We start from the raw sequence: 25,291 nt of genomic DNA, 5'->3' as shown, positions 1-25,291 counted from the left end.
CTTAGGCTTTTTATTGTCTGAATTATGCTGTTAGCTCAGAACTTCAGCTAAATTAGATATGCCTCTGCTGAACAGGTGGCATTCAAACTGTAAATTGAAAGTTTGGGAATTAAAGGACCTGCTGGAATATTTCAAGAGTTTTGCACTTCATGCTTACATATGTTTTCCTGAGGGAAAGAATTATGTTTTGTCAACTGAGTAGCTGAGGTTTAAGGTAATAAGTAAGTATTTAAATGAATGTAAACAACTCTTGTAATCATAGTGATTTTCACTCCAGCTTATTGTTTCACCAGTTAAATGTTGATGAAGTATAAAAAGACTACAGAAAGTGCATTTCAGATTAAAACAGTACTGACTTCCATTATACCTTAGAATATTGCAAATTACATTTACTGTAAATTTTTACATCAATTCAGTCTGCTTCTGTATCCAATATTTAGCTACTTAAACGTTACTGAAGAAGCCTCCATAAAGTAGTTTAACTGTTTTTGTGTGGTTACCAAACAGTATGGGGTTTTATTACTATTATCATACATGAGTTCTTACATCTGGAAAAAAAAGCTAATTTTTTTTTCTTCCTTATATTTACTAGGAATGCCATGGAAAATATCAGTGGGACATACGGACTATTATGTGATCTGAAATAAAAAAAACTGTGGTGACCCATCTTATAGCATTTGTGAAATTGCTTCTGCACTATACCCTACAAATATCAACAAATTTATATATCTAAATTCAGATATCTGAAAGTGAATCATTATTAATTGCAATTTATCTACTAAACTGAAACGTAAGCAATGACACACTCCTGGCAGATGTACAATCTGCTGCAGTCACAGCTGAAAGAACATTTTCTCAATTCACCATAATATGCAGTTATCTAAATTTTAGGTTCAGTAACCTGCTTTCTTTCAAATGATCAAGAAAAGGCTTCTGTAAGTGCTTAGTTTTTGAACCTCATAAATGATAGCCCATTTTCTAAGACTTTATTCTAGAGTAAAGTGCAAACCCATTATATATATCCACAAAGAAAAAATCATCCATATTCAAAGTCTTAACCACAGAATCCATACAGGAAGCTCTTACCCTTTCTCAACACTTGCATGCACTGCAGAAATTATGCCTTCTAGGATTCCAAGTGGATCTTTCAATGTTGTAGATGAATTGCCATTTCCACTGTTAAGGAAAGACAAAGTTACTATTAAAGTGGTCCTTCATATTGTATCTCATTTCATGCATCTGTAGGATTTATATGAATTGTTCAACAATTATAACAATTTTTCACTTTCACTGCTTAACTAGTACCTTTATTTTTATGTCAAAATAATGCAAAGAGCAACAAGGAAAGAGTCGGGAAAAAATACTAAGATATTTAAATGAAACTTGAAAAGAAAAGAATAGTTAAAGTTTAGTGCTTCTAACATAGATTAGGTCAGCAAAATATACACATATAATCTCACTACCTTAAAGATCTCATCAATATCAACTAAAGAGACTCAAGGTTATACATAACTGTCACCATCTTTTCCTTTCAAATCATCTTGCAGTATCTCTTGGTTTAAATCAACTTGACTGTGATCTGAGTCAACAGTATCCTATCTGCTGGTTCAGTAGACTTCTCTGGGGTCAAGCCACCCACAAAACAGCATCCACTGTGCACATGCAGGAATAGAAAAATGTCCACCACCCTCCCCATCAGACATTCCAGTTTTCTTCCACAGGTGAAAAGGTTGCAAAAACTGGGGGGGGGGGAACTAACAATCAGCCAACCAAAAACCTCAAAACCACTCCAGTAGGAAAGCAAGCTTTGGTCATAATCCAATGAAAATTACATTTTCTGCTAAGATTTTCAATGAAACAAACAGATTTGGTGCAGAGAGAGGGCGAGATTTTGCACTGGTACTCCAACAAAGCACACAGGGTCTGTCCATGGAAACCACTGCAGTGGCAACGATGCCTGGATAAAACTAGAAAAACAACAGTTTTGCCTATTTTAGTTTGTCAGTGCTGCACTAAAGACAGAGAAAGGTAGGCAAATAGTTCCCATGTTATTCCAGATGATGCAAAAAAAATAGAGAAAAAGTGCATTTACTCTACAGTTCATCACCATATCAAAGCTCTTCTGCCACTAAAAATGTCAGCCTCTTCTTATATGTGCTCTTACCAACAATGAATGCATGCCCAGGCTGCCCTAACTGTACTAAAGTCAAAATACAGTGTATAGCTGATAGTAATGTGTAAAAATAACTGCAACATTCCACAATCTTTTTGTCAGGAGTTACAGAATGTTTACAATTTTGTAATTTATTACTCGAGTTAGATAAATATTTCCTAAAAATGATTATACTATATGGCATAGAAACCTGAATTTTTATAACCTTCAATGTCTTCCTGCATTCAGAACTTTCAATTTTTCTAATTTTATCTTAAGGCACTTCAATGAAAAATACTAGATTTAAAACCAAGATGTGACTCCACTCAGAATAAATTCAAGATGATTTGTTGCCTGATGAACACTTAGTATATTCATTTTATATTGTTATGATACACTTCCATAGTGGGTTGACCCTGGCTGAATGACAGGCACCCACCAAAGCTGCTCCATCACTCCCCTCCAGAAGTGGACAGGAGAGAGAAAATGTAATGGGAGTTTGAAAAGCTAAGGACAGGAAAAGATCATTCACTGAGTGCCACCATGGGCAAAACCGACACGACTTAGGGATATTAACTGAATTTGTTACTAATTAAATCAGAGTAGAATAATGAGAAGTAAAAGAAATCTTAAAAACACCCTCCCCAGCATCCCTCCCTTCTTCTCAGGCACTACCTCCTCCCTCACAGTGGAGTAGGGAGGTGGGGAATGGGGGTTATGGTCAGTTCATCGCAGGTTGTTCCTGCTGCTGCTCAAGGAAGAGTCCTTCCCCTACTCCCCATTGGGTCCTCCCATGGGAAGACAGTCCTCCACAAACTTCTCCAACATGAGTCCATCTCAGCAGCAACAGTTCTCCCCAAACTGCTCCAATGTGGGTCCCTTTCTATAGGGTGTAGTCCTTCAGGTACAGTCTGCTCAGTGCAGGTCCCCCACAGGGCCACAGGTCCTACCAGGAAAACCTGCTCCAGCATGGACTCCTCTCTCCAAGGGTCAGCAGGTCCCTGTCAAGACCCTGCTCCAGCCTGGGTGTCCCACAGGGTCACAGCCTCCTCTGGGCATCCACCTGCTCCAGTGTGGACTCCTCCCTGGGCTGCAGACGGAATCTCTGTGCCTCTGTGGTCCTCCATGGGCTGCAGGGGCACAGCTGCCTCACCGTGGTCTGCAGCACAGGCTGCAGGGGAACCTCAGCTCTGGTGCCCAGAGCACCTTCTCCCCTCCTTCTGCACTGACCTTGGTGTCTGCAGGGTTGTTGCTCTCACATGTTCTCACTCCTCTCTTCTCTGGCCACAATTACTTCTGCACAATAACATTTTTTCCTTCTTAAATGTGTTATCACAGAGGTGTTACTACCATCACTGATGGGCTCAGCCTTCACCAGTGGCAGGTCCATCCTGGAGCCGGCTGGCATTGGCTCTGATGGACATGGTGGAAGCTTCTGGAAGCTTCTCAGAGAAAGTCACCCCTGCAGCCCCCACTGCTACCAAAACCTGCCCACGCAAACCCAACTCACAAGTTCAAAATACAAGTAGAAAGCTCATACCACCAGCCTTTTTCTCAAAAAATACTGTTACATGTGTCTGATGGAAATGCTGTTCTTCGTACCAATACTATCACATGCCAGCTAAATAAATTTTTAAAGAGTCAAGTTAAAATCTAGATATTTTCCTAAACATCTTCAGAATACTTGGAAACAATTAAATTGTAATTTATAGTACAGAACAGTACAGAAATATTCAGGATATTACACTCCCAAAGAGACATGATGTGTGTCCAAAAGATAAAATCCATTTTCACCAAAACACACAAGAAAAAATCCATTCTCAAAAAAAAAAAGAAAAAAAAAAGTAAAAAAGTATTTTCACAGAAAAGGAGACTTATGGGAATTGCATGCTCTGTTAAGGAAAATAAAAAAAATTACACCTTTAGGGCAGAAGTGTGGAAATGGTACAAAGCACAGCAGTATTCAAATAATCATTTTATCCAACTGGCTACAGGCATCAGGAGATAGTTTCAAATTTCTTTAGCAATAAAAAAAGCTAAGAAAATTTAAGGTATGTTCCCAGAGTGAAGACAGATATAAGACACTTCATTTCTGTTCTTTTATAAGCCACTTTGTTAGTGTTTACAGGCCAGATTTAAATTTTCCTGTACTGTTTTTTTGTGCTTTTTTTCCAATTAAGTTTGTAATAAAAATACAGCAACAAAGGGCATTAACATGGCATATCCAAAGAAAACTAGAATACTTATAAAACTTGCACACTAAGAAGAAAATGATTATTGAAATAGAAACAAACAGGATATTTGCAGCCCTTCAGCACTTAAAGGGAACTTATAAGAAAGATGTGGACAGACTATTTAACAGTGCCTGTTGCTACAGGGATAATAGTTTTAAACTAAGAGAGGGTCGACTCAGAGTACATATAAGGAAGAAATTTTTTACTATGAGGGTGGTGAGACACTGGCACAGGTTGCCCAGAGAGGTGGTGGATACCCCTGGAAACATTCAAGGCCAGGCTGGACAGAGCTCTGAGCAACCTGATCTAGTTGAAGATGTCCCTAGTCATTGCAGGGGTGTTGGATAAGATGACCTTTAAAGGCCCAACTCAAACTGTTATATTATTCTATAGTCTACAGAAATGGAAATCTTAGTGCTCTACTTACCCTAAGTTATCTTCAGTGTACAAAAACAACTGCCATATCAAAGGAGACTGATAAGCAAAATTTCTATTTTGATATATCCTCGATTTTGGAGATCAGTTCTGGACAGTCCTAGCACTTGCTCTTCAAAAACCCTTCATCTCTCTAATCAGAAATGAAAGTCACAACCAGGCTCTGAGCTCCTCAAAATAACCCAGGTCAAAAGACACATCTCTGCAAAAGTTAATATGCATTTCCAAAAACAGAAAATCACTGTTTCTGACAATACATCTGTCAAGTTAATTCTCAAGAACAACAGATTTATGAACATTTACAGAAAGCTTCAAGTTTGTCACACATAGACAGGCACTCTTCTACTAAGAAGGAAAGGAGAAGAAAGGTTAATCTAAGCAGTAAATTGGAGTTATCTACAATAAGAAAGTATTTTAAAAATAAAACTAGGAAGATTGAAAGCTACCATTTTCTAAGCTTAATACTGCCTTTACTGCCTAATGGTTAGAGAAGCTAAAAAGAGACGACAGCTCATGAGACAAATAATCCTGTCAAGTTTCCACAGATTGTTGCCTTGTTCTTTTCTTAATAATTAATGATTAAAAATAAGCAGCTACTAACAGAAACAAATATAATTAATGAAGGATTAGTCTTCCACACAAATTATAAGCTATTTCATTCATGTTTTAAACAACAGAACAGGATTCAGTGTTCACCTCAAAACTCATAGGTATGAGCTCAATGTAATTACACCGATAAAGGCTTATTTTGATTTCAGTTCAGCTTCAGAAAAAGTGATGCATATTTAATCACATTCTTCAAACAGAATAAAGCACAAAAAACACTTGAAAGGAAAATAAATTAATTTCATCTAAATTTTTTAACCTCATTACTGTATTCATTGAAAATACTCAAGCTTTATTTTCTTCTCTCTGATTGTGTTTTCTCTTATTTAAATATGAGGAAAATAAGACAATAACATACTGATGGTGTGATCATTCAAAACTGGGGGGAAAAAAGTCATAATGGTAAACCATTATTTCCATCTAAAGTACCATGAAATTATTATACACAAGTTACAAAATAACTCTATATGACCCCCTGCTCATGTTAGATAAGACAATAAAAATCTGATTTTTTTTTTCCCTTTAAAGTTAGCTACTCTTCCTAAGAAAGCTGGATTTACCTTCTTCACAAGGTGATATAGTAGGTTTAAGAGATGCAACCTTTCTTTTAATTTCTCCCTATATTTAGAGTGATGCTACTTTATAATATTACCCTCTTTCTGAATTTCATCATAGGGAGGATATTATCTCAAGTATTTGCTATTGTATTTTATGTTAGGTTTTCACTTCATAGTCTTTATCACTGTAGTAGACAAACTTTCCATAGTACAGAATGATATGAAATTATCTTTCCCTTCTCCTTCTCCCCAAAGAAGTGGGGGAGTGGGGGTAGAATATTTCTACTGACCACATTAGGTCACATCACACACCAAATCATTTTAATTGAAGCTCCCAACTAAGTTTCCTATCTCTGCCACTGTCTACAGGACAGTCAGTCATTCTCTTCAGTGAAGTGCTGTATAAGAGTTATCAGTCATCGTCTCTGTTCAGAACTTTAAATGAACCTGCAGCTATTCCAGCCTTGCAATGCATATAAAGAACAAATAATTCAGTTCACAGAAAAATGTTGATACGAAGCAGAGTAGAAAAGAGAATTTTGATAGGTTTCTCATACTCTGCATGTTAATGACACTCATTATAGTAAAAATAACTGGACTTTGTGAGGTTTATATCCAGATATATCACACTGCTAGTCAGAAACAGCAGGACAGTTATTATCTAAAGCCAAATTATTCTTCTTCAAATGGACAAACCCAGACAAGAAAGACAATATTACTTATGTTGCTATGCAAAAGCTCTACCATCACTGAGGATGCTGTGAACACAAACTGAGTGACAGAAGAAATCAATTTTCTGCCAGAGGACTGCAAACAATTTGACAGGCTGCCTTCTTTTTGTCTGTGGCATTTCAATCTGCCATAATATACACATACATGCTGAAGAAAAAGTAGAGTCATAGATAATTTTCCATGCTAGACTTGTTTTCCTATTTCTGGTATGTGTATTCAGATCACCTTGCCCACATTATTTTTCTGCATGCAGAACAACAGGATAAATTCTCAAAGTTTTATCTATCTAAACTGGTCTTAGAAGTACTGAAATGTTTAGCAGCCATCTAACAGCAGAACACTCTTTCACACTTGTTGCATGTATCTCTCTAGAACAGAAATACTTCAGCAGAGAGTCTTGTATGAATAGTTAAATGAGAAGTATATGCTCATTTATAATGGATCATATACAAATATCTCCCCCTACCCCCATTAAAAAAATATGACAGAAGAAAATAATTCTAATGAACACTAGATTAAAGATAAAGTGATACTTCATTTGGAATATTCAGTACAACACTTCCAGTCAGCAAAAGGCAACAGGCAGCACCCAGTAATATGAAATCCATGAGGGGTTTCTCAAATTAAAAAAAAATCCCTGATGGATTAATTTCACTTGACTGCAGAAAAAAGACATAATGAACACTTTTATGATGCTCTGAAGGAGTAAGAGTATCACAGACAGATGGATCCTTAAGAGCTCATTGATAGTCTCTCAACAATGATGGCAAAACAAAAATATCAGGCTTTCTTCATCCTGGGAACACAAATACAGATGTAGGTGAACTTCATCCTCTGCTTTCTGTCTTAAAATTTCACATCTCAGTTCTAGTCCAGCAGCAGTAGGACTCTTTGGTTAAGCTGTTCTGACAGAGAACATTGAGACAGACACATGGATCCCATCACACTAAGGCAGGGGTCAGAATGGTGCCAATTCCTTGGCAGGAAAGTGGACAGGTTGCTCTTATCTCACGACAAAAATCTCTGGATTTCCACATATCCTAAACCTTGTTAAAAACCAATGTCATGTTCACAGAACCATGACTACAAAGTTTTCAATGCCTCTCTCAAGTGTTAGAACTGTAATTTGGAAGCAAGACTACAAAGAATACATTACACTATAAAGATTGTCGCATTGAAGTTAATGCAAACTTTAAACTCACTGCTAATAAGATTAAGATGCTCAGAACCAATCGTATTTCATGTTCCTTTGCATCCTCCAGGTCTTGTCCAGATCTCAAAAGAATCTCCTTAAGGTACAGCATATAGGATTGCTCATGGTATGATGGCACTAACAGCAAAAACCAGCGACAATGACAATAGTGGAAGAGTTGAGCAAAAAAACCCCCTTCCTCACATTAGAAACTTGTTTCTCTCCTAGTTAGCAAGTTGGGGGTTTTTAGGGTATCACTCTTGCTTTTAAGTGCTGCAAGAGCATAAAGCACCACGTTTGCTCTTTCATTTGGAAGTAGGGTATGACACAAAGGGAGATGGAAGAAGATCAAAAACTCTAAGCAGCACTATTTACAAGAACAAAGAAGAAAAATGTAGGTTTTTTTAAGGACAAATAAACATGTTTTTCCAAACCTTGCAAATAAAAACCAAACCAAACAACATGAAAAGACAGCTCCCAGAAATGCCTCAGCAAGTTATTTTGAAGATGAAAATTGTACTGCTTCTGGTAGGACATGTTGTTGTGGCAACAGCCATTGCTAGGCTTCTGCTACCTAAATGCCTGCATGAGTTACCCACCATTTCCAACAAAAATGCCTTTAACTCTGTTCAAGGGGGAATAATTATGTGCGGTCGTAAATTTTCCAAAAATTCACAAATGCGCACACATAATGGAACAATATTGCAAAGCCAACGCTTTTAACTTAAAAGCATGTTCCAGTGAACAGGATGAGTTCTGTGTATTAATTTGTTTGGATTGTCCTGGCTTCCCAAACTCAGAGAGACGTAGCTGCCTAAATATGAAATTACAGGTAAACAGGAGCATAAGCAATCCAAGAACTCACCTGTTACTGTTTAATTTTCTGCAAAATCCAAACATTGAAAGCAAACAACTACTCACAACTAATAAACAAACCAAACCAACCAAACAAAACCCACAACAAACCAACGTACCAACCCAACCAACCAAAAGAAACCCGCCAAAAACCCTGAAGAAAGATTTTTGGGCTTAACTGAGGAAGTGTGCTTACCTTAATATACCTACAATTTTTTTAATAGCACATTGGACAATATCCTTGGGAGAAAGACCTAGATCTCCAACAGCCACTTGTAACAACTGCTGTATCATGTCCAGGGGCTGACCATCTATACACATAGCTACTGCTTGCTCATGGATTTTTTCTTTCTCTGACCTTGACAAATCATATAAATAGCCATACTTCTGTAGTGTATCCTGTGAACAGATAATTTTTGAACACTAATCAGTGTTACTAATCAGTAAGACCTGCTTATTTACAGGGCTGTATCAGAATCTTCCTTTCTACTAAGAATTAACATATACTGAGAAAAAGAAGAGATTGATGGAAGTGAATTTTCAAAAACCAGGTCAACAAAATCAAAAGTAGAAAACATTAATAAAAATGACAGAAGAATGATGTCTATCATTGCAAGTCATGGTAACACTCAAAACAAACATTCGATCAGTAATCATTACCTGTTCGCTGTTTTTCAAGTAAGTGATAAAACTGTGATTGAGTGTTTCCAGATGAGCAAGAGATTGTTGCAAGTGACTCAGAATTTCTTCATAAGCAACAGATGGATTTTCCCCATCTTTCATGTCACCCTCAGAAGTTTTTTTTCTTGATTTCTCAGAAAGATATTTGAGTGCCTTAATAGCCTTCTTAGTCACTTCTATCCTGGCTTCAACTGGCAGCTGAAAAAGATTGCTCAATTATTTATTCATTCATCACCCATATGCTAGTATTTGCATTACAGCAGTGCCTAGAGGTCAGGTGGCTCCACTGCTCCACAACACAGCAAAAAATTAAAGGAAGTATTTAATGAAACAACTTTATTTCTTATAAGTCATTTATTTAAAAATTATCAGTATTCCATCACTTTCTTCCATTGTCCTTCCTTTTACTGACACTGACTCTTGCTCATTTTAAACCATATGAAACTTCTTTTCCTAATAATATTTATTACTTTTGTAGACTGCTACCTCATAAGCTTTGATTTTTAATTCTGCATTGAGAGATATCCAAGGACCACTTTATAAGACTAACTGAAAATTAAATTGTTTGCCTTTTCCATCTAACTTATATCTGAGAGAACAGTGTCAATATACTGCCAGTTTAGAAGTCATAATGCCATAAACATATACAGAATAAAGCATTCAGAAAGAAAAGGAAAAAAAGAATACAGGTTCTTCCCAAGACTATTTTAATTTTGCATTCACATCTGCATAGTGCCAAAATGCAGCACTATCGACATATCATTTCTCTGGTTATTTTATTCCAAAACATGAATTGCTATCCTCTATACTTCTAGTCAGCTTCAGTAATGAGATTTGGTATCACAGCCAGTAATAAAAAAAAGTGTAGCTTAGGGGCTAGTTTATGTTTTGGTTGCATGTGAAGTTTTATTTTTAAAAAGCTTTTACAGGTTAAAAAGTTTTTTAAATTTATAGGTTGTAATGTGTAATGAAAATCCTAAAAAATCTCTTTTAAAACCAAAGAACATCACATACTATTTCAGCTCAACAGATTTCACTCTTGAGGGTAAAAACTCATCTCATAAGCCCATTCTTCTCAGAGTATGGAAGTATTTATTAATAGAGCACTGTGCAAGTAACATTCACTTGTACATGACGATGTTGACCTTGCTACTCTTATTGCCAGTGATTGACATGCAACTTCAAGATTATGGAAACAGCTCCCCTCCTTTTAATGCCACAGAAACCTGAGATTCTGGCAACACTGAAACACAGAATGCTTGGAAGGGACCTCCAGAGAGCATCTGGTCCAAATGTCTACTCAAACAGAGCCACCTAGAGCCCCTTGCCAAGGACTACGCTGAACAACTACAATGTGGGAGACTCTACAACTTCTCTGTGCAGTGTGGGCCAGTGATCAGTCACCCTCATAATGAAAAACGTTTCATGGTGTTCAGATGGAATTCTTGGGTCCAGATCCCACATCTGCCATTAAATCACAGAATCATAGAATGGCCTGTGTTGGAAGGGACCTTAAAGATCATCTTGTTCCAACACCCCTGCCATGGACAGGGACACCTTCCACTAGACCAGGTTACTCAAAGCCCCATTCAACCTGGCCTTGAACACTTCCAGGGATGGGGCAGCCACAAATTCTCTGGGCAATCTATTCCACTGCCTGACTACCCTCGCAATGAAGAATTTCTTATTAATATCCAATTTAAACCTACACTCTAGTTTGAAGCCATTCCCCTTTGTCCTGTCACTACATGCCCTTGTACAGTTTCTCCCCATGTTTCTTGTAGGCTCCCTTCAGGTAATGGAAGACCACAATTAGGTTACCCCATAGCCTTCTCTTCTCCAGACTGAACAATCTCAATTCTCTCAGCCTTTTCTCATAGGAGTGGTGCTCCACCCCTCTAATCATCTTGAATGCCCTCCTCTGGACTCATTCCAACAGATCAGTGTCCTTCCTGTGCTGGGGACCCCAGAGCTGGATGCAGCACTGCAGGTGGGTCTCACCAGAGCAGAGCAGAGGGGTAGAGACACCTCCCTTGAACTGCTGCCCACATTGCTTTTGACCCCAGCTTTACATATTACACTAACCAAATGTCATGTAGCCATAAGCCAACCAGACATACTAGAATGGAAAGTAATTACATTAGTTAATTCAGAAGCAGGTTAAACAGCTATGGAATAACAAAAGTTATTCCAGTTCCTACAGGGAGAGAGAAAAAGAAGAGGAAAAGCAGGATAAAGATAGTTTAACACATGAAGGAGAGAAGAAAGAAATGAATGAGCCAAGGTAATCCCTGACCACCTCCCAGAAGCAGGGCAATGCACAGCCCTCCTCCAAGCAACAACTATCTTGGAACACACCCTCCAACTCCTTGTAACTACTGAGCATGACATTACATGACACAGAATGCACCTTTGGCCAGCCCAGGTCAGTTGTCCTGGCTGCATCCATGCCCACTTTTTGCCCACCTTACAGCCTACTCAGGGCTGAGTTGTTGCAAAAAAAGCCTTGACACTGTGCAAACAGTGCTCAGCAAGGGTCAAGATGGTGTGGTATCAACTCTGTTTTAGTTACAAATCCAAAGCACATCCCCGCTGAGGCTGCTATGATGAAAGTTAACTCCATCCCTACCTGACCTTGTACAATTCATCTGGAAATCAGTGAAAAAGTTTTAATGTTTGTAAGGAACTAGTTAAAGAAAAGATATTATTCATGAAGTTTCCTATTACGCAGTCTTGAAGCAGATTTAACTAAAATAACAATATAAATAAAAGGCAGAAAAAAGTATCTTGCACTTATACTAAAAAAAGAAGTACTGTCAAATATCCATGAAGAAAACAAGGTCAGACAAGACAAACCAACTGAACTGAAGCACAGTGATAAAAAGCGATAAAAAGAAGACAAGTAATTCAGAAAGTAACAACTGAATGCAGTCACGCTACGTAAGAACACTATTAACACATTTCTTGTACACCTTCAGGCAATGTCATGCCCTGTCGTCTTCCTTAAGTGTTTTATGCAGCGTTAAGAAGTCAATCAGACAGACAAAAGATAGTGAACATTATTTTGAGCATTTTTTTTTTAACTGAGCTATTTATACTATTATTTTAAATGGCATTTAAAGTCATTCAATGGTACTAAAGTCAAGAAAATTATTCAGGTTAATATCCAGTCGTAACAGGTTCCCAATCCACACCTGTCAAAAAAGTATTACTGACTCAGAGAAAATAAGTCAACATTTCAACTAAAAACATTGAGTTGCAAGCAAAGTCCTTTTTTTTCATCAGAAGTTGGAAGAGAAGCTAAAAAAGATGGATTAGTAAAAAAAAAAGAAAAAATGTCGTCAGCCATAGTCTGAATGAATGTGCCTGAGCCTATGTAATGCTGTGAGGAAGAGCCCATGTAAAGAAAATTTCAGCTTTTCTTTCTCTACAGAAAACTTAACTGGTGATACAATCACTTTTTACTCTGCTTTTGCTATCTAAAGCTGTAGCCTTTTCTTCCTAAGCAACATACTGTGCCAATCTCCATTTGTAGTGTATGCCAACAATGAAAACACAATGATTAAAAAAGACTATTTTCAGATTGTTGTGGTTTTGTTGCATTGGATTTTTTTTCCAGAGTACTGTTAATCAAAAAAACATCAGGGCAGTGACCTATGAGCTCTGAAACAGATGGTTCTCTGGAGACATAACCGACTCTCTAGCACAATGAACAAAATGCTTACAACAAAGGAATAAAAAAAAACCCCAACAAATTACCTAAAATGCTTCACAAAGATCACAGAGAGGGGAATAAATGAGAAATCATCAGAGCAAAAAGTTGATATGATCATTACTATAATTAAGAATCTATGACAGCAGTATTATTTAAAAGCAAATAGAGCTGCTGGAAAAAAAGATGACAGACTTAAAATGCATGCCAAAATATAAGTAGTAGTTCCAATGAATATTTGGAATATCTGCCATATAGGGAGAAATCTGTTCCATACACACAAATACCCTATTCTTAACATTACAGAGGTGGACTGGATTATTATTTAGTCAGAAAGACTTAAATAGTTATTTAGAGTTAAAAGCATTTCTGGGTATAAATGCCACAAGCAGGAACCCTCTCACTGCTTGCAGCAGTGAGCTGCTGCAGTCAAAGGATCAATACTTCAGTCCTTCAATGTGTGAGGAAGGTACTGACAAAGTGTAAAGGACTTTATCTGTTTCATTTACCACAAACACAACAAAAATATAGCATCAATCTTCACCTTCTTCAACTACATTAACCGTGTTACTTTGGGTCTATGATTTATTGAAGTCCCACTATGATGCATCTCTTCTCACACAGTTCCTGCCATCCAGTGTCACCGTGTCTATAAACCCTTAAGGCCCGAATCTTATCTTCCAGGTGGTAACTCACTTCTACTAATTCCAGGTGGTAACTCACTTCTACTACATTGTAGAATGTCAGAGATTCTACTCAGAATCTCTAAGCTCTTAGCACTTAAGTGCCTAACACTGTGTCACATCTTAAAATACAAGTCAGCGTAACAATGTTTGTTGCCTTTTCATTAAGTGCAAATTTCTCATCCATTTCTCCAATTTTGACATTCTCTCATCCCCTTTGCACAGTCAAGCACTGCTCATTCATCCTCCTTTTCATTCAATTCACGAGAAAGCTAAAACAAAGAGCTTGTTGAAGGGGAGAGGTGAAGAAGAAGGCCGCTGACAAAGCCCATCACGTTCCTGTCTTTCTCAGTAAGAACAAGAAGCTGCAGAAGCCAGTACTAAATCCCTGTGGTTTTGTTCCCTTTTGCATAATTCCACATTCTGCCCCCAGGTTCTCTGCCATATCCAAGTGACACACCAAGTAGAAGAAGCTGCCTATTGCTTTGCTGGCCCATCACCTGCCTCTCCTTACTACTATTGACATGTTGAAACAGTGGGGGATATTCTGATGTCTGTTTCCTAAGCTCCCATGTGGTGACAATAGCAATGATCTCAGAGAAGTTTTCAAGGTCTACAATGACAATTTCTCATTGTACACTTCCACTTGAAAACTGGATGGGATCCTGAGGCAAAACTAGTTGCAAGCTGGTTAAACAGCTGTTTCACTCCCAAACCCGGTGCAGGGGACATACTAAATTAGATCATTTGACCAACTGTTTCAAGCACTTCCTGAGTATCTTTCACAATCAAAAAAGATAACATATTTCTACTACAAAATTCTGCTTGGCCACTAAACACAATAACCCTGCCAGTATTTCTTTCTTGCTACTCCTACTCATCTTAAGAGAATAGTGAAACTTGAAATTCCCAAGACACATTAACAGCAAGTTTCAAGTAGTCACTAGCAGTGGTGATACATAAGACAGTACTTCCTTCTCATTAGGTAACAGTTATCCCCCTGATATCTCAGTCCAGGGTCAAGTCTGGCAATTAAGGTCCCAGGATGAGCCTCAGTCTTTCCTGGTAAGAATAAAAAAGTACTATCATGGGATAAAAAGGATCAAAACACCTAAACTAAGGCAACAGTTCTGCTAAACAGGCTTAAGAGACAGTTGATGGAACTAGTGATAAAATGTGTTGGTCTAGCATGACAGTCAGATCACAGCACAAATTTTGTGCTGACAAAGCTGCTTATTTTCCCAGCTAGCAATTTTTTTTTTCACCAAATTCTAATATAGATAGAGGTTAGATAAGTTGTAATAAACTTATACTAATATCGAGGGATCATTAAGACAGTATCCAAAGAGGGAACAAATTGAAATTCACCTCAGGAAACATCATGAATAAAATCCTCAGAAAAATTATCGCAATACAGAATTAAAAAGACAACCCCCCCCCCAAACTAAAGAACACCTCTTTATCCCCTTTTCATTTCAGATAAAGTTAGTGAAGACATCTCTAGATCTTTTAATAAGGTAAAACCTAAGAAATCTCATTTCTCTTTTGTGTGTCACAGTACAGATACATACATGAGGAAACTTTATGCTGAAAATGTCCTTATAAGTAGGTTTCACTGGTCAAAAAGAAACTGCAGATCCGATAATGTATGTTACAGACATGAAAGCACGTTCTTTCCAAACCAGGCTTTCAGCCAGATGGAGATTATGACAGAGTTTACCATTTATACTATTACAGTGCTTAGAAACCATATATATTTGGCCCAGAATTCTTTTCTCTGTGGAGCATCTTATTCAGAATGCAAAAGCCTAGTACTAAGCAGAAGCCTGTGGTACAATGACTTTTAGGATGAGTACAAATAAATAAACAAATACAACCACCCAAAGGCAGTGGAGCCTTAGTGCAGCAAGGAGAGTGCATAGCAAGCTCACTACCCTGGACTTCAGGAGAGCAGACTTAGGCCTCTTCAGGGATCTACATGGTAGAGTACCATGGAATAAAGCGAAGAGGGAGTCATGAAAGCTGGCTGATATTCAAGGCTAGCCTTCTCCAAGCACAGGTGTGATGTATCCCAACAAAGAGCAAGTCAGGCAAAAACTCTAGGAGGCCTGTGTGGATGCACAAGGAGCTCTTGGACAAACTCAAACACAAAAAGGAAGGCTACGGAGGGTGGAAGTAAGGACAAGTACCCTGCCAGACATACAGAGAAATTGTCACAGTAGCCAGGGATCAGGTTAGGAAAGCTAAAGTGCTGTTAGAACTAAATCTTGCCAAGGATGTCAAGGGCTACAGGAAAAGCTTCCGTAGGTATACCAGTGATAAAAGAAAGACCAGGGAAAATATGAGCCCTCTCTGGAAGGAAATGGGAGACCTGGTTACCTGGGACATGGAGAAAGTTGAGTCACTCAATGACATTTCTGCATCAGAAATTGGTGGATGCAGGAAGAGAAACTGATGTCATCTACCGGCAATGCAAAGCATGACATATGGCACACAAACTGGAGAGACAAGGATTTGACTCAGTGGATAAAAAATTGGCTGGATGGCCACATGCAAAGAATTGCATTAACAGCTCAATGTCCAAGTGTGTGGAGAGCATTGACAAGTGGCATTTGTCAGGGTCGGTATTGGGACTGGCACTGTTTAGCACCTCCATCGAAAACATGGACAGTGGGACTGAACCCAGAGGAGGCCGTAAAGATGCTCAGAAGGCTGGAGCACCTCCCCCATCAAGACAGGCTGGGGTTGTTCAGTAAGTAGAGGGCTCTGGGAAGACCTTAGATCAGCTTTCAAGTACCTAAATGGGGCCTGCAAGAGAGCTTTCTACAAGGGCATTTAGTGATAGGAAAAAGCGAAATGGCTTTAAACTAAAAGAGGGCAGGTTTAGATTAGATATAAGGAAAAAATGCAGCAACCCTCCATGGCAAAGGGGTCAGAACTAGATGGTCTTTAAGGTCCCTTCCAACCCAAACCATTCTATGAGTGTATGAAATACACAGTATCTTATTCTCTGCTGAACAGGAATACAGGGACTTTGGGGTTCCATCAAAAACTCTCTTATCCACAGAGCTAACTCCTCTAACTGAATAAAAATCCTTTTTTTTATATATAATGACAGCCATATAAGGAAAAGGTAGGAATAGGAAGGTAGGTTCATGAATATACCTTTAAAGAACATAAAATGAAAAATATAACATTTGTTGAGACTTTCTTCTTGATAATATGAACTATGCCTCACCTGACGACTAAAATTCTTAAAAAAAAATCTGCTTACCTTTGTGACAGCTTTTGAAGAAAAGGTAATTTCATCAATGAAAGCGACAATATCACCTGGATCAAGTCTATCGAAGTATTTTGAACACATATCATATGCATGTAGCCACTCGTCCATGGTTTCTGGTATCTTTTTAATGAGATGGTGATCACCATTCCAAAAAAGTTTTGGTAACCAGACAGTATAAACAGAGCTTGACGACAGCATGCTGCCATCTTTTTTAGGAATTTTGGGAGCCAGTTTGGAAATAGATAAGATATTTTGACTTGTAAGGATAGGCTCCAGTGTTTCCAGAGGATTTTCATTTTCATCTGTTAGTTTTTTGTAATTAAGACCTAGTGACAAAAGGAAGAGGAGTAGAAGTTATTAACAATTAAATCACTCAAACTCTACAATTATGTATATAACAATCAGTACTACACTAGTATCCACAGAACTAGCAAGACTCTAGCCCATCCCCTTTTACACACTTACATACTGACAGAGTGGGATTTTATGATGTCCTGATGCATGTGAAATTTCTCAATCCATGGAACGTATTTTAACATTATATATTGATAGAACAAGGGGGAATGGCTTTAAACTGAAAGAGGGTGGATTTAGATTTGATATTTGGAAGGAATTCTTCAATGTGAGCTGGTGAGACCCTGGAAGAGGTTGCCCAGAGAAGCTGTGGCTGCCCCATCCCTGGAAGTGTTCAAGGCCAGGTTGGATGAGGCTTGGAGCAACCCATCTAGTAGAAGGTGTCCCTGCCCACGGCAGGTGTGTTGGAACATGATGATCTTTAAGGACCCTTCCAACCCAAACTGTTCTGTGATTCCATGATACAAACTAAAAAAAGCAGATTCTCAAAGAAGCAAGAGCACATAGAGAGAATCATGCTATTATTAAATATAAGGCCTAGAAAGCCTCACACTCTTCAAGAAATAAGTCTTCATTAATTTAAAAATATGTATTCTGATCATGTTACAATTTGTATTTACCACTTGGCAAAAAAACGCAAGGCACTAATCCCAAGTAAACTAAGTATGGTCAACATGTCCTAGAGACAGGACATGTAGATACATTTACACCAGTATCTATAATCAAGAGTCCTGTTACTACTCTGGAAGAAAACAGGAAGAAAACCCTTGCAAATTAATCTAGCAACAACAAAAGTATTTCTAGCAGTAATACTATTTTAATCTCTTAGCATATAATTCCTAAGATAACTGACTTCTACTGCCATTTTTTTATTCATGTACTTCAGGCCTGTAACCTCTGTAAACACTTTGATGTTGTTTCTGGACTCCTATCCATCTCTAAACCACGCTGAACACTGAGATTTTTAAGTGTGTGTAGTACAGTAGATTTAATTTTTTACCATACTAAGTGACTAATTTATGTCTGATGTATGATCCCAGGACTTTTTTTTTTTTTGAGCAACATTTAAAATAACTTTGAAGGCAAAAAATAGCTTTTTGGCAGATTTTTCTTTGACAAGCATCATAGAACTTGAGTGTTGAATAGTATCAACAAGAACTGAAGGTTAGCCCTCCTCTCCAAAAATTATTGACTTTTTTCTTTCTGCAATACATGAATTCATATGCAAACTCTGCAGCAAAGTTAGTGTCCAACACACATGAAGTTCCAGTACTGAACAATTAATTCATCCCCACAGCAGGTAATGTAGTGTATATTTTTCATTCTGAAACTGGATTTGGAGTGGGACAACTGAAATGCAAGATACTGTTAGTACTTGAATAACAACCAGACTGAAACTAGTATTCAAAATTTCAGAGTCCTTTGCAGTAGTGCATTTTTACAGGCATTGTCTGAAAATCTACAATGAAGATGCCGTACTTCCACAAAAGCAAAAAGTAACATCAAGGATAACAGACAACAAAAAAATATTCTAAGACAAAAAAATTATCCTCATTAAGACAATCAAACACACGAAATGTTTAAAGTTCCTAATATAATCTGTAATTCAGACTTTTAAAAGGTAAACTGTCTTAAGTATCTTTCATGTTAAACTTGAAGTACTAAAAATTATGCTGTAGGAGGTTGGCATGTTTTATTTTAAAATTCACTGTGAAATAGTGACAATAATTTTAACTCGTGTCACCAACAGAAATCTGTTTTTAAATACTTTTTTCTTGCTGTGATCAAACAGATTTCCAGTAGTACAAAGAGAAGGAACTTAATAAGACTATTAAATTACTTGCATTCATTTGATGTGCTCTGAGAAAAAACAATTACCTGGAAAGTATACACTAGCTGAGCATAATCATGTTAACACTTACATACCAGAAAAATAAATACAGCGATGAAGAAAAGAAAGAGGTACTCTCCTACCTGGTGCAACTGCTTTGAATTTTTTCAGGAGTCGGATGTGAGTTTCAGGTTTAAGCGTACGGTTCACAACTTCTGAGCAACCACAGTTTTCAAGGAGTGTAAAATAATAAAGCAACCGCTGGTGATCTTGGCCTTCAATACTTGGGTAAACATATTTAACCATGTGTTCATGTAAGGTTTCAGGATTGGTTTTCAAAGTCTCAAAGAGACCAAGACTTTGTGCTCTTTCTTCTATTTTCAGTGTTGATAACCTGCGTTTAGAAATAACTTTTGTTTAAAGGCCTGGACGTCCCATGAGACACTCTTCAGTTGCACACTTGGGAGACAGGACAATACTTTCCTTTGTTTAAGGTATCATTCATAAATATTTAGGTAGTTGCTATTCTCTATAAACAAAAGTTAAGCAACTCTTCTACTTCCTGATCCTGCTATCTGTTGACTTGGACATGCAGATTAAGGGTCATGAATATTGAAAAGGTAAGTATAGCTATATGTAAAAGTAGAAATACATCCAGCGTATGTGTAAAGGAAGCCTTTATTAAACAAACAAACAAACAAACAAACCACTTGTGGCAGAATGATGCTCGAAGATCCTATTGCCCAGTTAGAAGTTTTCCCAATCTATTATATTCTATTTTCTGTAGTTGATGAGTACCTGTGCATACTTTGAGAGATATTATCAATGAAAATTGGCTCTTGCCCACCAGTTAATCTATTTGACACTTATTCATGCTTAGAATATTTTTTCTGACAGTTTTATCAAGTTGTTCCTTGAATGGTCATCCACGAAACCTTATGAAAATATCAGCAAACCCTGGGTTGACCTTAGTCAGTCTCACTGCTTCAGGAAATTTTTTCCTGACTCTTTTGAAAAGAATACGTTAGCTCTTTCATAGCATGAATTCAGACATTTCCAGCTGACTACATAAAAGATAATCACTCCTTTTTTCCCTCAGATGGGAGAAAAATGGGTTCACATCTTTAGTTAAGACCTTTCTCAGTGGAACGTTTAACCTAACATCTGAGGAAATAAGTAACCTACAGATGACGACTACCTTGAGTCTCCCTAGAATCCAATCATATGTTACATTAGGTAGTACATTTCATTTGGAAATCTGATCTTCATTTGATTTTCCTCTACCTTTAAACCTGATTAAATCAGAATTTCATCATTTTTCCCCCGAGTACACATGACTCACCTAAGTCCGTGTTTCTCTTTGATATCCAAGTAAAACACGTCTCAGTTTCATTCCTAAAGACGATTTTCTTACAACAAATACCACAAACACAACCCTCTCAGCTTAAAAATTATTCTCTCATTTCTGAAGGAAAATAGGATACTTCTGAGTTATTTTTACATCTACAACCTACCCCATTTAGGCTCTTAACCTTGTAAGAGTTATTTTAATTCTCTACATTCTTGTTATTTGTTAATTGTTGCACCATATAGGGTTCTACCACAAATGGAAATAAAGCATCATTCACTCTTCATATCAGGCAAAAGAGACACTTGGACCCGATGTATCTGCAGGGTGTGATCTGACTATGCTTTTCTGTTCACATCCAAAGTTGAAACTAAAGGCTGGCTGGGCATAAAATTATATCAACAGGATCAACAGATGTTTGCTGTGTGTTTTTAGGGCAGGGTTGATAGTGGAGAGGAAGGGTTCATCGTGTTATTCACAAAGATTCTGGAATAAGGGGTTCTGTGAGAGGCAAACATAACATTTCCTGTCGCTGAAATCATAAAATACATTTTATAGAATTTTGGTAATTAAATGTGATCAGATTTTTCCAAAGAAACAAATTTCCACTTAATTTTAAAAAATGTCATTCTAAACAATTTTCAGCAGACCCATATTCCACAGAAAAACACGTGATATTTCTTTGTCATCAAGTGATCAAAGAAATAGTTAATACAAACTACGTAAGTCTGTCTTTTGAGCTTCTCCTCATATAAGGTGGTTTACAGAAATACTGCACATTTGGTTAAAGAGATTACGTCTTAGAATAAACTTCTTTTCAGTTCAGAATGAATGTATAATGAGGCCTGTATTATTAATGCCATAATCCCAAGACTAAAATATATCGTAATGGTCATATGCTGTCAATCAACTTTAAAATGAGATTATGATACAACAAAAACATGCTGAGCAGCGTATTATGCTATTACACATCAATTTTATCAATTTTCAAGACTTTTTCTGAATTTCACTAGGGAAAAGATTGTTACTCTGTACTTCAGTGAGTTCAGAATTCTATGAATACTAACTCAAGGAGGACAAGAATAAAGAAAATTATAGGAAAATGTTGCAAAATACCTTAGGTAATATTCTATTCCCAAAGAAGGTAGCTGGCTCTTTCATATTCATCCCAGTGTTGCCTCACTATCTGTTTTGTTTAAAGCAGTAAATAATTTAGCAGCATCAAAATTTAGAGGGTATGACTTCTCTATTTTCTGGAGGAAGCAAAGAAAATCTCAGACTGTTATTTCATCTTCTCAGATAATGCACCAATATCTACCAGGCTTTGTTTTTTATCCCTCATGTTTTATAAAATGCTTTTTAATTAATAGTTAATGTTAAGAAAGGTACAAACACTGCTGCGAGCTAAAGCCGCTTTCACAATTTAACAGTCGAAACAAACCAAACTAATTTGATCACGTCTGTCAGAAGAGAAGAGCTGCTGCATTACACAGGGGATTCTACATCACTGTCATCTGCATGTGCTATTCAGGCAAGTAGTTTAGTCTTCCATAGAACGTATTTTTTCATCTTTCAGTGGGCAAAACGTACCTGACTGACAAGATGCCAAAGTTTAAAACAAATTAATAAATAAAGGCCTTGGAACCAACTTTGGAAGAGAAATTAAAAGCATCCCTCCCCTCATGCCAGACCAGTGCCAGCTCTGGTCTGCCATAATCTTGGAGGCTAGAACAGTTAAGAAAAATACCGTAAAAAAAAAAAGTGCTTCTATCAAAACTGAAAACGAGATGAACAGATGCATAATGCGAATAGGGGAAGCTCCAATATATTTATTTCCTTTGCTACTATGTAGGAAGAGAGGTCAATAAATAGCCAACCTCTTAAAAAAAAACCCCAAAACTATAGAAACTATCAAGTTTCAGGACATATTCCAAGGGACTGTAGGAATAACTACAGGATAAGTTGCTACTGGAAGAGAGAAGCATTCAAAGCTGTGGAAACCTAAACACTGAAACACTGAAACAAAAGTCCTGGAATATTTTTGAAGAACAATAAGACTCATATGGACTTCTATCTTGCCTGTAACACCTACTTTCACAGCTGGCTACAAAAGCATCACACAGAAAAGACAAAATTTCCTATACTATCACAAGACAAATGAACACACAAATCAAACTCTACTCCCAACATAATTCAATTCTGTCATAGGTTAGCACTTCTTTCTGTGTAACAGAACTGTATGGGCACTTACAGAGCAGACAACTTACCCACTGTCGGTGAATAAAAATTCCAGATGGGTCATATAAACTTCCCAAAGTGGAACATTGTATCGCTGAGCCAAAGAAACAGCAATCTTGTAGACATTTTCTTCAAGTGTTCTTATAGAGAACAGACAGAAAGAAAATACGGAAAAGTTACGTTCAGTCCCATGAGACATAACACGAAAACAAATATTTACATTAGAAAAGCAATGATTTCTTTTTAATGTTTTTTTTCATAAACCAAGAAACTAGAATAATTTTTAAACAAAAAAATACATGAAGTGCGTCTTTCTGCGTTTGCTTATACTTGGTGCTCCATTTTGGAAAATAAAAATAGAAGGAAAAACAACCAAAAAACTACAGAGATATTCCAAAGAGAGGCACCTACTCCACACTCCACATACATTTTGGTTCTCAATGGCAGCTTCTGCTTAGCCTCTGTGCTAAAGAAAAATCTCAGTTTTCATTTCATTTCAATTAAAAAGTGATGAAGAATGTAACACATCACAGTTAGCACTTATTTCATTTAGTTGCAACACCTACAGTGTTTTAGCACAATGGATAAAGAGGTCCTCAAAGCTCTTCCTCGAAGTTCAGAGGCAGAAACACTTTTAGTAATTTTACACTAAAAGAAGCTGTGAAGATCTCCAGGTCACTTTGTAAATGTCCTAGAAATAGTAAAAACTGCTTTTCTGTTATTGTACAATCTTCTTAACAAAACAAGAGATGGAGAATCTGTTAAATTATGAAAGCCTGAAATCAACTTCATATTACTTTTTACTAATCCACCAAAGTTAGTATGGTTCAAGTACACACAAATGATTCTTGTTCTTAGGCTGGCACAGGAGCAATACCGTTAAGGTTGATGCTAGGCTTTTGGGTTTTGATTTTGGTTTGGTTGTTTGAGTTTTTTTTTTCTTCAGGATGATTCCAAGAAAAACACTATCTGTTTGTAATCATTTCCTAATAGACCTCCCACAAACAACTTCTTTAAAATGTATTTAATGTGAATACCACTGACCATATTGGTTTAGATGCTTTAATTAAAGTCACATGCACCTAAGGAAAAAAGTCTTACACAACGTGAACTACTACAAAATACAATTGCAACTGTCAGTAAATTAGTTTAAAAAATTATAATAATGTATGACTCATGTTAACTCCATAAACTTGACCTTATCTTATTATGCTTAACATCTTCTTTAGATATTTTAAATTGTGGCTCCACAAAGTCTGCTCCCTAAATTTTCTATACCATCAGCAGGATCCAAGTACAACAATAAAAAGAGAGCAGAAAAAAACCCTACAGATTAGAGAGCATGTCCTCCCAGTTCCTTTTTTTTTGTCATTTACAAACACAGATCTATACCATATCTTGATCTGTATTAAACACCACTGACAGCTAGAGTCTATGACTTCCTCACCACTCCAGGTAATCAGGTGACACATCCATACAACTTAATTCCGGTATTTAGATGCTCAATCCAACATAACATTACATTCCACTGTGATAGTTGCTACAGATATTGCAGAATTAAAATGACATATACAATGATGAGCAGAAAAGCAAAATGCTAAGAAATGCTGAAAAATCTTCACCGCCAGCTATCAAAAAGCCTTTGGATTATAACTATTGCTCTAATGGTCTAAAAACCCCAACCAAACAGCAAAACAAAACCACACAAAAACAAAATTCAAAAAGAGCTAAACATCTACAACCCTCTTGTAATGACTCTAGGTTATGACAACCCGTGAAAAACACTAGGCACTGTATACTGAATAACCTGTATACAAAGTAAAGGAGGAAGGACACAAGCATCAAAATTAAAGGAGAGAAATATATTTTAATATAAATTAAAGTGTTTACTACAGTACATTTAAGAAAAGGAAAGAGAAAAAAAGAGAAAAATCCCACACATTATCCTGTCTCTTCTGTTCCAATGGCTACAGAACCTTCCCTCTGATTTTCCATCCCAGCAAGGCTTCCCATACCCTACCTCTTGAAACTAGACTCAATACTTCCATGAAAACAGAGGAATTTTTAACTCAGCAGGCAATGGTGTATGTACAAGAGGATGACGACCCAAATATTTTTAAAATACTTCATAAGAGTTATCTGATCCTTTAGAAGCAGATGCTCTGTTTTTCAACATTAACATGTCCCATGACAACCCTACATTGTAAATTCTAGATTAGGTAGCCACAGTTTGTGCAGGTGGTCATTCAGCTCATAAAAGCAGATCTTTTTTAAACAGGGATACAGAACAGCTGTTGCCAAACCACAACACATACAAACTTACATTCCTTTGCATTTTCCAGAAATCATTTGATGTACTGTCAATAAGGGGCTTACTAGTTATAGTGAGGATGAAGAT

The 25,291-nt window shown here is 37.1% G+C and overlaps 1 protein-coding gene across 1 annotated transcript in view; it reads right to left on the bottom strand.

Annotated features, from left to right (window-relative positions):
• NBAS (neuroblastoma amplified sequence) overlaps positions 1 to 25,291 on the bottom strand; it is a 165,790-nt gene that overhangs the window by 41,427 nt on the left and 99,072 nt on the right. Inside the window, 6 exon segments of the mRNA XM_018088939.2 lie at positions 1,087 to 1,176; positions 8,960 to 9,162; positions 9,424 to 9,642; positions 17,114 to 17,448; positions 19,451 to 19,701; positions 22,923 to 23,033. Of these exon segments, the coding sequence (XP_017944428.2) occupies positions 1,087 to 1,176; positions 8,960 to 9,162; positions 9,424 to 9,642; positions 17,114 to 17,448; positions 19,451 to 19,701; positions 22,923 to 23,033 (1,209 nt within the window).

The sequence above is a fragment of the Manacus vitellinus genome, unplaced genomic scaffold (assembly GCF_001715985.3).
Source record: "Manacus vitellinus isolate BGI_N305 unplaced genomic scaffold, ASM171598v3 scaffold_11_pilon, whole genome shotgun sequence".
Taxonomy (NCBI): domain Eukaryota; kingdom Metazoa; phylum Chordata; class Aves; order Passeriformes; family Pipridae; genus Manacus; species Manacus vitellinus.
This window is presented reverse-complemented; position numbering and strand designations above follow the sequence as displayed.